The sequence below is a fragment of the Hoplias malabaricus genome, chromosome 8 (assembly GCF_029633855.1).
Source record: "Hoplias malabaricus isolate fHopMal1 chromosome 8, fHopMal1.hap1, whole genome shotgun sequence".
NCBI classification, from domain to species: domain Eukaryota; kingdom Metazoa; phylum Chordata; class Actinopteri; order Characiformes; family Erythrinidae; genus Hoplias; species Hoplias malabaricus.
The window spans coordinates 43,543,326-43,558,229 of NC_089807.1; the positions used below are offsets into that span (position 1 = coordinate 43,543,326).

The 14,904-nt window shown below is 42.5% G+C and overlaps 1 protein-coding gene across 1 annotated transcript in view; it reads right to left on the reverse strand.

The window, feature by feature from the left end:
* Nucleotides 1-9,806: 9,806 nt before the first annotated feature.
* hhip (hedgehog interacting protein) overlaps nt 9,807-14,904 on the reverse strand; it is a 40,807-nt gene continuing 35,709 nt past the window's right edge. Inside the window, exons 12-13 of the mRNA XM_066679073.1 lie at nt 13,212-13,360; nt 9,807-13,060 (exon numbers count right to left, since the gene is read on the reverse strand). Coding sequence (XP_066535170.1) covers nt 12,864-13,060; nt 13,212-13,360 — 346 coding nt within the window. The 3' untranslated portion in view covers nt 9,807-12,863. The remainder of the gene's footprint in view (nt 13,061-13,211; nt 13,361-14,904) is intronic.

A 14,904-nucleotide genomic window follows, 5' to 3' on the forward strand; every position in this document is an offset into this window, starting at 1 on the left:
GAAAGAGAGGAAGAGGTGGAGAGAGAGGAGGACAGAAGTGGAAGGATGGAACCTGTTATTACGGACTTCAGCTGCATACTGTCGACACAGAGTGGGCTCCAGAAGTCTAAGACCACCAGCGAAAATGCTTCTTTTAAGATAGGTATGTGATAGATTGTGAATCAAATTCTGCAAATATTCAAACACTCAAACACTATAAACACTGATCATTATGAAAAGTCGAGTTGACAGTGGTGATGGAGTTGAGAGCGCTCCTTGTGGGTGAAGTATGGCCAAGGCTAAAAGGAATATCTCTCATATTTAGCGCACAATTTGAATATCTGTTATATTTAACACATTTTTAGCCCATGACTCAGAGAGGTCTCTGACCAGTTCTGAATCACTGTGATGTAAATGTAGCACAGTGTCTGTGTAAGCAGTTGGCAACTCAAGTGTTAATTTATGTAATCCTGTGATGTCAAGCAAGGAAATCATTCCTGACAGTTCAAATGAATTCATATGACTTTGAACTATGAAGCCATGAGCATTTTATACATCTTCTTTTTCTCTTGAGGAAAGATCAGCGAGCAAATCAGTTTGTGTTAGCCTCAAGACCTGAGTGCGTGCCTCGGCGCTGCGCAATTCATCCAGCGTTCAAAGGTGGGCTGGAGGAAACATGGTTTGTGTCCTTGGAGCACATCATGTTCTTTCGATGCCCAGCTGGTCTAAATGAGCTGCATCCCTTTCATGTTGTACTTTAAAGTGTTTATCTTTAATATCTTAATGTGGAATGACTGATTTTCATGCAGAAATCTCATAACATTAGGTTATTTACTACGAATAAACTACTGTGAATTTTTAAGCACAGGAGATAAGTGGAGGTTATTAACGGCTAAATCTTTGTTCGTCCAGAGATATTGTCAGATATCGGATGGGTGTTTTTAATTGCCACAAATATATCAATTTAATAAATACATATTCTTCTACATACTCTTACTGAACTTCGCTCAAGCATTAGGTTTAATTTGGTACCCAAATAACAGACGGATTTGGACCTAATCTGTGGCCAACTGTATTGAGCCAGGTTTGACTTATGTTACGGCACATGTTGTGTGGGCCACACATGGGCCAACTATTGATTTGGCCCAGATTTGGTCCAAAACACACCTGATATCGGGCAAGTATGAGGTGGAGCTGTGGCTGGGTCGAGGCAACGAGACTCACTCTTCAGTCAACACCTTCATTCAAGATCAAATGTGTGCCATGAGGACGGCACATGTGCCACAATTCGGCCAAACATTCATTGCTTTCTGGGTAGCGGGTATGGATTAGTTTTTGACGTACTGTTTATGAGTAACATTTTAAAATGAGTCCGCGTAAGTATTTACAGTGTTCACTTAATGTGGAAAATATGTGTTGTGGGAGGCACGGTGGCGCAGCAGATTAGTGTCGCAGTCACACAGCTCCAGGGACCTGGAGGTTGTGGGTTCGATTCCCGCTCCGGGTGACTGTCTGTGAGGAGTGTGGTGTGTTCTCCCTGTGTCTGCGTGGGTTTCCTCCGGGTGACTGTCTGTGAGGAGTGTGGTGTGTTCTCTCTGTGTCTGCGTGGGTTTCCTCCGGGTGACTGTCTGTGAGGAGTGTGGTGTGTTCTCCCTGTGTCTGCGTGGGTTTCCTCCGGGTGACTGTCTGTGAGGAGTGTGGTGTGTTCTCCCTGTGTCTGCGTGGGTTTCCTCCGGGTGACTGTCTGTGAGGAGTGTGGTGTGTTCTCTCTGTGTCTGCGTGGGTTTCCTCCGGGCGACTGTCTGTGAGGAGTGTGGTGTGTTCTCTCTGTGTCTGTGTGGGTTTCCTCCGGGTGACTGTCTGTGAGGAGTGTGGTGTGTTCTCTCCGTGTCAGCGTGGGTTTCCTCCGGGTGACTGTCTGTGAGGAGTGTGGTGTGTTCTCTCTGTGTCTGCGTGGGTTTCCTCCGGGTGACTGTCTGTGAGGAGTGTGGTGTGTTCTCTCTGTGTCTGTGTGGGTTTCCTCCGGGTGACTGTCTGTGAGGAGTGTGGTGTGTTCTCTCCGTGTCAGCGTGGGTTTCCTCCGGGTGCTCCACTTTCCTCTCAAAATCCAAAATACACGTTGGTAGGTGGATTGGTGACTCAAAAAGTGTCCGAAGGTGTGAGTGTGTGAGTGAATGTGTGTGTTGCCCTGTGAAGGACTAGTGCCCCCACCAGGGTGTATTCCTGCCTTGCGCTAGGTAGGTTCTGGACCCACCGTGACCCTGAATTGGATAAGCGGTTACAAATAATGGATGGATGGATGGATTTTATGATATAAATACTTCCATCAGGTTTAGGATGTGCTGGACTGCAAGCTTCAAGGATTCAGCAAATGGAGAAGCCCTTCTTTGTTAAGGCTTTAAGCTCACGTATGCTTTTCAGGTTTAAACATTAAGGAGAACACCATGCCTTGGACATGTGTGAAACTGTGCTGCTGCGTTCATCAGCTGTGGAAGTATGTGTACAAATTCATTCTGTCAATCCAGCACTATATCAACAGTGATTTGTTGGATCCTGGAATGGGTAAAAGCCTTCATCAAATTAGGTCATTTTGGCAGCGCTGGCCAGAGTTAGACACATGCTAATTACGAGATTAGTACGGCAGATCGTGGAGTGACAGTCAAATCGCAGTCCTCCAGCGAAGAATAATAGAACATGTGATTTATTTCAGGCCTCGAAACCACAGCACCTTTCCTGCGGCTGAATCAGCTGAAGAGCTCTTGGGCAGATTTCTCTGGGCAAGGCCAGTGTGGTTTTGTCAAGTGCAGTGTTGCACATCTCCAAGTGGGCCGAAACCACAGTTTTGCATGATCTACCGTTGACTCCTTGCCAAGCCTCAGACCTTCATCATCATGATAATACAATTAAACATTATCCAGGCTGCCAGGAGAAAAGAGGGAGGCTAGAGAGAATGATCAAGTAGAAGACAACCGAGGCTAGGCTCCATAGCTTTCTCAGTGTGTGGCATTCAGACTGATGGGCTTCTTGAGTGGGTTTCTGTGTCATGGGGAATCGGAAGGTTAAACTCCTTGCCCCCCCCCCCACCCCGTGAGCCACTTCATCTGTAAAGCGAGACGCTCTGAAGTTCATTCATCTCATCAGATGACACTACTGTTCTGCTTAGAAGAATGTGAGGTTAAAATGGTTGGTTTTGAGGTTTTCAGGGAAAAAAAAAAAAGAAGGAGGCCTGGTGGTGCAGATGACTTTGTTTTTCATTTCACTGAAATGGGACAAGACAAAATGTACTGAGTTGGGATGGGATACACGGGACTGTTACATGCTGAAACAGCCCTGGAACGCGGCTCTGTCTAGTCCAGCAGTGTGGATGGACTGCCACCTTCTGTCAGCCCTGAGAAGCCTGTGGATTTAAAACCACATGGTAGAGTCATTTTAGACCAGGACACTGTATGTGCTGGGCCTTAGTTTTCTTAGATACGTAAATATTTTGATGTAAGTTTTGGAAGCACAGGTTTAATGCCAGAGTATTTTTAGGTGGTGGTGGTGTGGGGGTTGTTTTATCTTTAGCTGTCCTTTGAGCTCACTCTGCAGGAGAATGGCCTGCCACTATGATATATATGTGTAACAGGTGCATGGGAGTGATGGACTATCTTGGGTCAAAAGTCATGGAGCAGCAGGCTAACTCCCAAGTGCTGGAGGTCAGTGACTGGACCACAATGGTGTGTGATGAACACCTGCATGGACACTGATAAGTATAAGAGGAATGACATGCTTGCAGGAACTGGGCTGTGTTCGTATGCGATCTATTTTATAACACAAGTTAAATCAGCACATTTACCATAATGGACCCATATGAATCTTTGAAAGCTGGTACTGGTTCTTTATATTCAACTACAATGCACAGTAAGCTCTTATGGGCTACTATTTAGATGGAACCTAGTTTACAAAGAAGGACAATGCTTGTAAGCGCTGTGGTTTTGTAACCTGTCACAAAACTCTGCAGATATATTTGCCTCATTAAGAAGTCACTGTGTTGTTGGAATGAGCCAAGCTCCCATTTCTGACTTCAGCAGAGGGAGACTTTATCCTTTATTTTTTTGTGACAGCATGTTTTCTATGAAGTGTTGACCTCCCAACTGACTCCTTTAAAACAGGCACTTCATTGCAGAGACATCATTTGGATTAGATTAAAGCTCCGAGGGGGTTGAGGACGATTTTGGAAAACGGATATTATGCGCAGCCTTGCGTGGGGGATCATAGCACAGCGCATGTGTATGAAAACCAGAGCACCAGGCTTTTTAAAGAAATGGAAAATAAACGTGTACATTTTGCCAAATACGCACAAATTATGTGAAACAAGAGGGAAGAATAATATCAAAGGCTGTAGCAAGCTCCATTAGCAATACAAGAAAAATACGATACTCTTAGGTATTCATTGTTGTTGGAATGATTAATTGATCTGGAACATAAGGCAACCCAAGCTTCAATTGGAATAAAGCTCATGACAGCGGTGTGATCAGATCAGGATGTTTTCCATTAAGCGAGTGTGTGTGTGCACGCAGGCCTGTGTGTGGGCTGCCATGAGTAAACGCTCACCGTTCTGATTCACTGTGAATGCAGTTTGTAAACAGCACATTCTTTTCTCACGCCTCGAGCCGGGAGAGACGACAGACAGGCAGGCCACAGTAACGGCCAACACAAGCACAAGCCCTCAGCGCACACACCCGGGCACCAGCCTCATGGACTGACAGGACCCACACAAACCAGTTGAATGATCATGAATGAAAGCCAATGCCCACTGAACAAATTATTGCTCTTCATCATGTCTGATAATGAGGAGCTTCGCTTGACAAAACAATTGGCAACTAAATATAAACATAGCTGAGGAAAAGGTAGATTCCTTCACCTTTAAAAGTCTGTACTTCTGTAGAAGTATTAATAACGTGCCTAAAAAAATCCACCAAGGAAAGTACTTGAGAGTAAAGGTGCTTTTCCACTGCATGGTGCCTACTAAGCTTGGCTTTACTTTGCTCTTTTGCTTTTCCATTTTTCAGCCCCTGTTTGCTCTTTGTCCCAGAGAGACTTGTCAATCACAAAGAACTGCAGACAAGTTCTTCACACTACAGTAGTGTTCACCTTTGCTTTATCTGTCTCACAGCATTAGCTCCTAAACTTACACTGGAGTCTTTTGAAGAGCTGATTGAAAGACGTTGATTGAAAGACTCTAATGAGCTGGATGGTGCAACAAGGAAAGAAAAAACTGTGCTGAATCTAACTGGACTTTCGAGGTCTAATCACAGTGGTATGACCTGTTACGCCACATTGACCCCCAGTTCTTCACTCTGAAATCTCAGTGTTTTCAAGATGAATTTGTTCATTTGTACCCTAAACTCTATCTGCAGGATAAATACATTCATTCATTCATTATCTGTAACCCTTATCCAATTCAGGGTCGCGGTGGGTACAAAGCCTACCTGGAATCACTGGGCGCAAGGCAGGAACACATCCTGGAGGGGGCGCCAGTCATTCACAGGGCAACACACACACACACACACACACACACACACATTCACTCACACACTCACACCTATGGACACTTTTGAGTCACCAATCCACCTACCAACGTGTGTTTTTGGACTGTGGGAGGAAACCGGAGCACCCGGAGGAAACCCACGCAGACACAGGGAGAACACACCACACTCCTCACAGACAGTCACCCGGAGGAAACCCACGCAGACACAGAGAGAACACACCACACTCCTCACAGACAGTCACCCGGAGGAAACCCACGCAGACACAGGGAGAACACACCACACTCCTCACAGACAGTCACCCGGAGGAAACCCACGCAGACACAGAGAGAAATACAGTTGGTTAGAAATATACTTCTCCCGTAGTGGATAAACTGTTACTGCACCGTAGTTGAGTTTCATGCTCACGCTGACGTATCTGATTTGAGTCGTGAAGAACCTGGTACTTGGCTTCACTCTTGGCGCTGAGGTGCTATGGTGAATTCACTGATCTGCTTTTACAGATCACCTCACAAGGGGTCTTTGGTGTGCCCCCTGAAGTGTAAACTCATCTTCTTTGATCAGGCTGCAGAGGTTCCATGCTGTTCACTTTGATGTAGCCGTGTCGGCTTTTCGAGTGAAGTAATGCGCAAAGGGGAAAAGGCCTCGCAGCTCGAAAAACAGAAATGCTGCAAGAATCCAAGACAAACGACTGTGTGTACAGGTTAATACAACACTGCCCTACACAAGTACCACCATAAAACATTTGCATAGCTTGTTTTAATGTGTTTGGGAAATTTTGCAGCCTGTGGTTTGCAAAGATACCTCAACATGGAAACTTTTACCTAGGTGGTCCCTTTCCGCCGATACCAATTGTTTACCAGGGCCTTCTAGGGATCACAGCTGAGACAAACAGACAAAAAAAAAAGAAGTGTCTGGTTTCACAACCTCACACAATGATGTTGACAGGCTCATGTTATATATATAACATACGTACCTCCCAACTGAATGGGTGCTTTTAATACCAATTATAATCAACAACAGGTCACCGATGGGTTGCAGAGCATGATCTCATTCCTCTACACCCTTCCCCCTGTCCTCGTTCCCTGTCATCTACCTGTCTTCCCCTGCCAATCTCTTCTCTCTGGCCATTGGATTGGGCTTGGTGTGTGTTTACATGACAGATTGGGCCCCAGTGGGAACCTTAATTGCATCATTTCATGGATGCGAGTCAGCATACTGGCTTACAGGCAGTAAACAGGAGTAAAGGATCAAGGCTTTGGACACAGCTTCTATTTTAGCAAACATATAAAAAAAAAACATGGGGTGAGCTAGTGTGGGTTGGGTCATCCTTTGGCTGTTCAGGGGCCTGGATAAGGGATGCCTATTGCACTAGAAAGAGACATGAACCAGCTGAAGTGTTAGGACCACAAATTCTGGTTCTTGAAACAATGATTTTCATGTTGGTTCTAAAAGAAGAAATAAAACAGGTTCTGTACGTGTCTTAAGAAAAGTGCCTCCCTATTTTTACATTCACTGTCCATTCTCTCAGCTTCACTGATACTTTATTAGCCCAATTTCATCCTGTTCTTCAGGAGGATCCCTGCAGGACCCCCACAGAGCAGGTGTGATGTGGTGGTGGATCATTCTCAGCGCTGCAGTGACACTGATGTGGTGGTGGTGGTGTGTTACTGTGTGTGGATCAGACACAGCAGTAGCTGCTGGAGTTTTCAAACCCTTCAGGGTCACTTGTCCACTCATAAAGGACTAGAGGATGACCAACACAAACTGTCTTTGACTTTACATCTACAAGGTGGACCAACAAGGCAGGTGTGTCGAACAGAGCGGACAGTGATTGCGTAGTGTTTCAAAACTCCAGCAGCACTGCTGTGTCTGAGCCAATCATACCAGCGCAACACACACTAACACTAGTCACTGCAGCTGAGAGGATGATCCATCACCCAAATCATACCTGAGCATTGAGGAACAGTGGGAAAGAGGCAGAACAAATATATATAGAACTACAAAGTGCTTCTGAATGGTCAGTGGAGATGTGAAAATGGACAATGACTGTAGAAGTAACTTTTATAGCTGAATGATGTAGATGTAGCTGACTGTTAGGGTGTTTCTCGGTTCAGATAATTGTTGAGAACACACTTGTGCACATTCAAATGCACAATTTTACTTGTAAGAAAAATATTAAAACTTACATTGTGGCAAGTTCTAACACATTAAATGCCATATTAAAGAACGTTGTCTGTATTTTCTCTTAGAAAATATGTAAAACATTGACCATGGGATGGTAAAACTTGGTTTTGTTTTTAACCCTTAGCAGAAACAGATATTCTTTCCCAATAATTCAGAAAAATCTCGCAATTTCCCCCTTTTCAGCCGAGGTTAAAAGTCCAGTGCTAAAAGTCTACTTCATTCTACAGCTTCATCAGCGAGTGTGTACTGAAGGGAATATCAGAATTCCTCATCCACGGCCACACACACTGCAGCAGTAGTCCTCAATGACTCAGTCGTGTAAACACATGAGGTAACAGAATACGCTGCACAGTCAAGGGCGTGACAAGACCAGATATAAAACCAAGCGACTGTCATGTTTGGAAACTTCATCAAGCGTTTACACAGTTAACAATCAGTGCTTTCACATGAACCGGTGCAGTTAGACACACTGCAGTCATTCAGAATGGTTTCACCTTGTATCTCCAAACGTAGACATAATGAGAGTCTTCTTGAGAGGAGGATAAATGTGTGTAATTAACGAATCTATAGCACAAATTGCTTGTTTTATTCCTCCCTTGTCTTTCTCTTCGATCTACGTCCATTATCTGTAAGAATAACTCTTTGGGCCAAGTACACAATATTATAACATACTTCTCCAACCATCAGAAATATTTAGTATACAGGCTCGTCATGTTTACTCAGTACAGGGTTACACTGTTTATGAAAGATAGCCAGGCAAGGGCCCTTCGGGGGAGAAAAAGAAAACCATTCCAAATGAAAACGAAATGATTCATGCCACAGATAGCATATAAACTAAAATATACCCCATCCCCTCCAGCTCCCCCTTAATGCCATTTTGATTGGCTCCAAACAGCGACGAGACAACCTAACACTGCCATTCTCTGAATACACTGCAGTGACTTGGGAGATGTGGGTGGTCCTCATTCGTTATTATAACGAGCACTGACTGATATTTGGACACAGAATTTAATTAAAAGTTGCTAACCTGCACCGTCTTTGGCACACTGCACTCTCCATGCTTTTTTTTCTGCATCCTATAGAACTGTGGATAGAGCAGGTTTGGATAAATGTGCTTTCAATATCAAGATGCAGGTCAGATCTTAAGGTCAATTTCAACAGACTACAGTCTCTTCATTGCAAAGTCTTTGCTGTGAACGGTAGCCGGCTTTTTTATTCATGTTAAAACAATAGAGAAGTGAGGAAAATAGGGATACATGATTAGAAACATAGTTCCACAATAGTTTGTGGAACTTTTATCACACCAAAGAACACAGTTCCTCTGTTCTTTAGGCCAGTCCTGGAAGGCGATATACTCCTCCAGTCTACACTTGGCATCAACTGCTTCTATGATTGATCTCACCTCTGAATTTGGAGATCTAGTATTTTATTTTAGTTTAAAAAAAAAACATGCCTAAAGAGAATCAACGCACATGAACTTGGTGATAGACGCCGGATGGATTAAGACGTTCCATTGCATCAACGGTAAACTCCCACTGGGCCTCTTCTCGACATTGTTCTGTTGACTGTACCTTGCCGGGTGGGGGGTGGCAATGGGACACGTCTCTGGAAATTTGGCCGGTGACATACAAGAAATGAGACACTTCCCAGCACTGAGCCACAACAGAAACCAGGGGCACCAACGTTGAGCTATTGTTTATTTGCACTGAGAAGTACTCTGATTTATTTTCTATTTGCGGTGGTACGCTAAAATATTTCTAGGTCCTGGACGGCACAGAAACCCCATCAACCCTCATTATTCCATTATACCTGCTATGGACGTTTCCATTTAATCACTGTTTACTCCCGCTTCCAAGCAGCCAAGGCATTGTATGTGCTTTTGTCCAATAAATGTTCTGTTATGTTCTAAAATGTGAAAGCCCACAACTGTTATTCATTCCTTTTGGGTACAAGGAGTACCGAGTAATTAATCCTTGGACGCGTCCTGCACATTTGAATAACTAACGCTGAAATTTATCTCGGGGAAAAAAAAAAAGAAATTTGTCTTGCACAATGTTTTCAAACATGCTATACACTTTAATAAACATAATGATATTTCTGGGAAGAAACTGAGATAGCCCTAGCTTTATTTACAGTACATGATCAAATTCTTCACATGAAAAAGTACAAACACTGTAGACAACTTAAATAACTTTATGGTGTAACTACTTAAATAATAATAATAATTAAAAAAACAAACAAACAAACAAAAGAAACCCAAAGACAAAAAAAAAAAAAAAAAAAGGTTACACTATTCACACAACACCTTCCCAGCAGCTCCGATGCAAGTTTCACATTAAGTGCTAATATTACAGAATATACTTACAGCATAGATTCCTTACACTTATTGAAACCACGACAATCAGTTTCTTAGCGAAGACAAGATATTTGTTTTTTCCTGTAATTTCTTAAAAGTACGTAACATAAAGTGTGACTCTTGATGACACCCAAATTGTTGAGTTGTGTGTTACTGTAAGAACATAACGTTTGAAAACAAATGACCATGAAAAGGAACACAAATTAGAAGTATGTTTCATACTTTTACAACTGTGATTTTTATCACTCTTTGGATGCAAGTGGAATCCATTTGACGAGGATTGGCCGTTCATCTATATGTGAAGGGTCTGTACACGGTAAATCACCAGTGTTAAATCAGCACGGTTAGTGCAATAATTCAACACTCTCAGAGTTAAGTTAACACTAATAGTGTTGACTTAACACTCCTGAATCTACTGTGTACAATATGTTCCCAATGAACCGCCTTCGTATCGCTGCATTATTTTCTCTCTCTGTTGTAAAATAGTTTGTCAGTTTGTGCTGGAGGTGATCTAACATTGTAATTCTCTTAATATCAGTCTTTCGTAGCTTGTAAGGTTCTATTGGCAGCATCGTTCATGATTTTTTACGACTCAGAGGAACAGGCTAAAATATATACGATTATAAATTCCTTGTCTCTAGGACTCTGTAAAAAATATGATACCCCTCTCACTCACTGAACCGTATAAAAAAGTACAACATTTGCATCTTTTGCTCACTTTTAAATTACTGACTCATATAGAGCAAATATATCTCAGATCTGTTTTATGATTAAACCTGGAAAGTAATTGCAGATGCACAGTTATCTAACAGTCTAATGGGTAATGAGATGCAAACAGCCGTTTAACCACACCATTAGGGAACTGTGTAAGTGTATGCATAAGGGAAAACATACAATATGCATTAATTCATAGGCTTAATGTAAAACTGCTTTCTATTAACACTCTTCTCAGCCATATATTATTAGACTTAAAAAAATAAACCCTCCTCTATCAAAACAATAGTAATACTATATTATTTTTGCAAAGCTAAGTAGTACGTATCTTAGTACAGTACTATGAGAAATGTACAACACTATGCTCGTTCCCTTTTGATTTTGCGAACTGAATGCCACTCAGTTATCAGAAGTAAGTGAACTATTGATTATGGAAAAGGCAGAGACGCTGATGGTGACCTATTTCCATTAATAATAATAATAATAATATAAAAAATTAAAATAACTCTTTGTTCTTGTGGCAGTGTTACTAGCACAAAACATGTGAAATGGTTTTCCATGCCTTACAAACAATATTCATAAAAACTAGCTTGTTTCTGTGTAGATTTTTTCTTTTTTTTAACATAAAGATACATAAGCATAATGAAACATACTATAATACATTATTTGTACTGAAAGCAGCGTGCATGGTCATGAAGAATATTGGAAAATAGCATGGTTTATGCCCTAATGCCGAAACCAAAGTAGTTATAGCTCGAGGGCATTTTTCTCAGCGTACCAGTTATAAACCATCTTCAAATTAACAGTGTAAGAAATGGAATAAAAGTGACTGTCTAAACATTCTTGATTTGCAACTCAACATATCATTTTTATATAAAATACACACTGAATACAACCAATCTTCAGGTTTTAGGATCCCCCCCCAAATGTCTTGTTAAACTCCCGAGATCATTTCACAAACTGCGAGTATAGACTGGCGTCAAGTCCCATCTTAGTGATAACACAAGTTTCGATGAGGGTGGAATAACATTGTGGACTGTGGACTGTGAGCGTCTTTCTTCAGTTCTCCGGAATAAAGATTCCTTCCTTTTCTTTTTTTTTTTTGCATTCGCATCACAGTGGTGTACAATACGTGAGAATGACCAAACGAGTGGATACAAAAAAGTTCTGTTCATTTTAATTATTGCCATGCTGGTTATAAGGCTAACGCTTTACTCAGGGCTAGTGAATCCAAGCCCCTCATAACTTCCCATGGTACGTTACATTTCAGTCACATTGACTGTCCACTTGAATTCCTGAAGTGAGCCTTTTCCTGGTTGCACGTCTCTTTTCTTAAACTTGTCTTCCATTTTTCCGCACCTCTGGTGTCCCAACGAGTGCCCTGCCCGGGGCCTGAACATCCCAACTGAGCTCAAACGGTGAGTCCCGTGATTTGTGTCATCTGAAGGTTTCTTTTCACTGGAGAACTTTAATTTGGACCTGACCCTAGTGGAAGTCGGACATATGGCCGTTAGGTAGCTTTAAGATTTAAGCTGTAAGCGTTAACCTTTGCGACATAACAAGCATTTCCTACAGTGTACACAGAGTAAACATGGTCACTCCATGAGTGGTGCCCCTACAGCTGTGGAAGGGATTTTTCTGGACACACAGTTGTATTACTACGTATGTATGAGTGTATATGAGGTGTATGGGACAGTGTTTGAATATTCAAAGCAAGTAGCTTATGGAAGGGTCTCCTTGGGAAAATATGGGTTGTATATTACTCTAAATACACATCTATGAACCAGTGCTACTTATCAGTGAATTTGAAATGGCACTTATTATTATTTTAAGACAAAAAATATGTTGAAGATGGAAAAACAGGACAAACCAGATAATAAGAACATGATGTTATTTGCCTGTAAATCTAATTTTTAATGCATATGCCAAATATATAGTAATTACCAACATGAACTAAAAAACCCTGTTGGTTTGCAGGTGATTCAGATGTTAGCATGTAGTTGGAGGTTGGTAGTGGGGGTGTTCTGAAGGCAAACCCTTGAATGCATCCTTAAAATTCAGTCTTTGGGCTGGAGTGGATGGCGTCTTTCCCTGACCTTCTACACAATGTAACTGGTGAGGTCCAGCAGATAAGACGTCATGTCAATGATGTGATCCAAGATGCCATCTTTATCCTCGTCTTCTTGTACGCCACGCTCTCCCTTCTCACACTGGGCCCCGGAGAAGCCTTCCTTGCAGAAGCATTTGTTGGGTTTGATGCAGACCCCACCGTTTCGGCAAGCAGGTTCACACTTGGCTGTGAAGGAAGCAAAAAGATAATAACCCATAATGCTCTGGTAACTGCTGCTACAGAGAGACAGTAAAGACATATGAAGTATTACCCTCTAAGTATTATTTAACACAAGTATTAATTTTACAGTCTATAATCATAAATATATGTGCCGTACCTCGTATGCAGAAGGGACCCTCCCATCCATTGTTGCAGCAGCATTTGCCTGTGGGTGTACAGTGCCCATTCCTGCACTCGCGTGAACAGGAGCTACTTAACATCTCCGGAGCCTCCACAGGCCGCCGGCATTCCTTTGGGACCTGGGGCCTGTTGGAACACACCTCACGGTTAAATGGGGCCTTCTTCGGTATTTGTCACAAACTACTATCACACTGGTTACAAGGAGGAATCTTCTGTGTGAGGTAGTTAATCCAGGGCAGCCATGGCTTCCCATTGTATATTTCAGCTCTGTGCTTCACCCATTATGCTAGATTAGCTAATGCTATTGTACACCAGGCACACTGCATGCCTGGTGTACAACAGCATTAGCTAATCTAGCATCTAGCGTTTCCGTGATATGCTAATAGGTATCTGCGGTATGATGTAAAACGATGGATCCATCTCATGCTATCTCCCTTTCTCGTTTTCTCAAACATAAAACACACACGTGGACACGGAAAGCAAATTATTATTAGTAGCAAATGAGCCTTCGTATGATGGATGACGCCATTTTTTTTTTGGCCAGGCAACATCTGGAAGCGGATACAATAGCGTTTTGTGTGTAATGCGACTCGAATGTGAAAGTTCGCCATCTTAGTGAGTGGCTGCTGATGAAACTGTGAGAGCTTCGGCTCTTCAAACATCCTAATGCCTCACTCTGCTAAGCACATGGGCTAATGAGCCAGGCAAATCTCTTCAAGGCTGTCTATTACTAAGCAGCAGGGCTGTTGACATACCCAACAGACACACGCACACACACACACACTGTAATTGGACCCCGCTGAAGTAGTAACTGTATGGGGAACAGGCTGGAGAGCACTTAGTTCACATCCTGTGTGTCTCACTGGGAGTGGTGCATGGGAAAGCAAGCGGGTGTGTGCTAAGAATGGTGAGGGGAGTGGAAAATGCGTTACAAGCCGCTATTTAGGCCTTTTTTTTATAATTGAATGCTCCACTGAGTTCTTAAGTGACAGAATGCTGCATAAACTCAGCTACAAACCTCATATATTTTAGATGTTATCCCCTTGCTGTGTTGTCAACCCTCAAACCTTTCAGGTGTTAAAACGTCTCTGTGTTTTACGGTGTTCCTTTGACAATTGGTAATAAAATGGTCAATGGTTTGAATAAAACACTACCCTAAATATTTGGGTTTTGGTGTTTTGGTTTCTGATGGATTAGGCAGGGGATGAAATATGCTTCAGTTTCTTTAAGAGACGTAAATGTATGTGTTTTGTCTTGTGTATCATTAGTGCCTGGATGATTGTACAGATTAAAGGGTTTGAAGCAGGGGTCTAATGCTCATGTTACTTGGTTGCTACAAGACAAGTGGTTTTTTCAATGGGGGACCGACTGAAATATGTGCCATGTACAATAAAAAAAAAAACATAGACAGCTTAGACAGATGTTGTAGGGTGAATGTGATTATCTGGCAGGTAGATTTAGACTCGTGTATGGGTATTCATGTTTGTGTGTGTGTGTGTGTGTGTATGAGTGAGTGAGTGAGAGTTAGAGTGAGAGAGAGAGAGAGAGAGAGAGAGAGAGAGAGAGAGAGAGAGATAGTGGAGGTCTGAGTCCCCATGACAGACTCAGTGACTGATGGCTAGAGTAGGGTGGTAACAAGGGGATTCTGGCAGCCTGTCCTGGGGCTATGA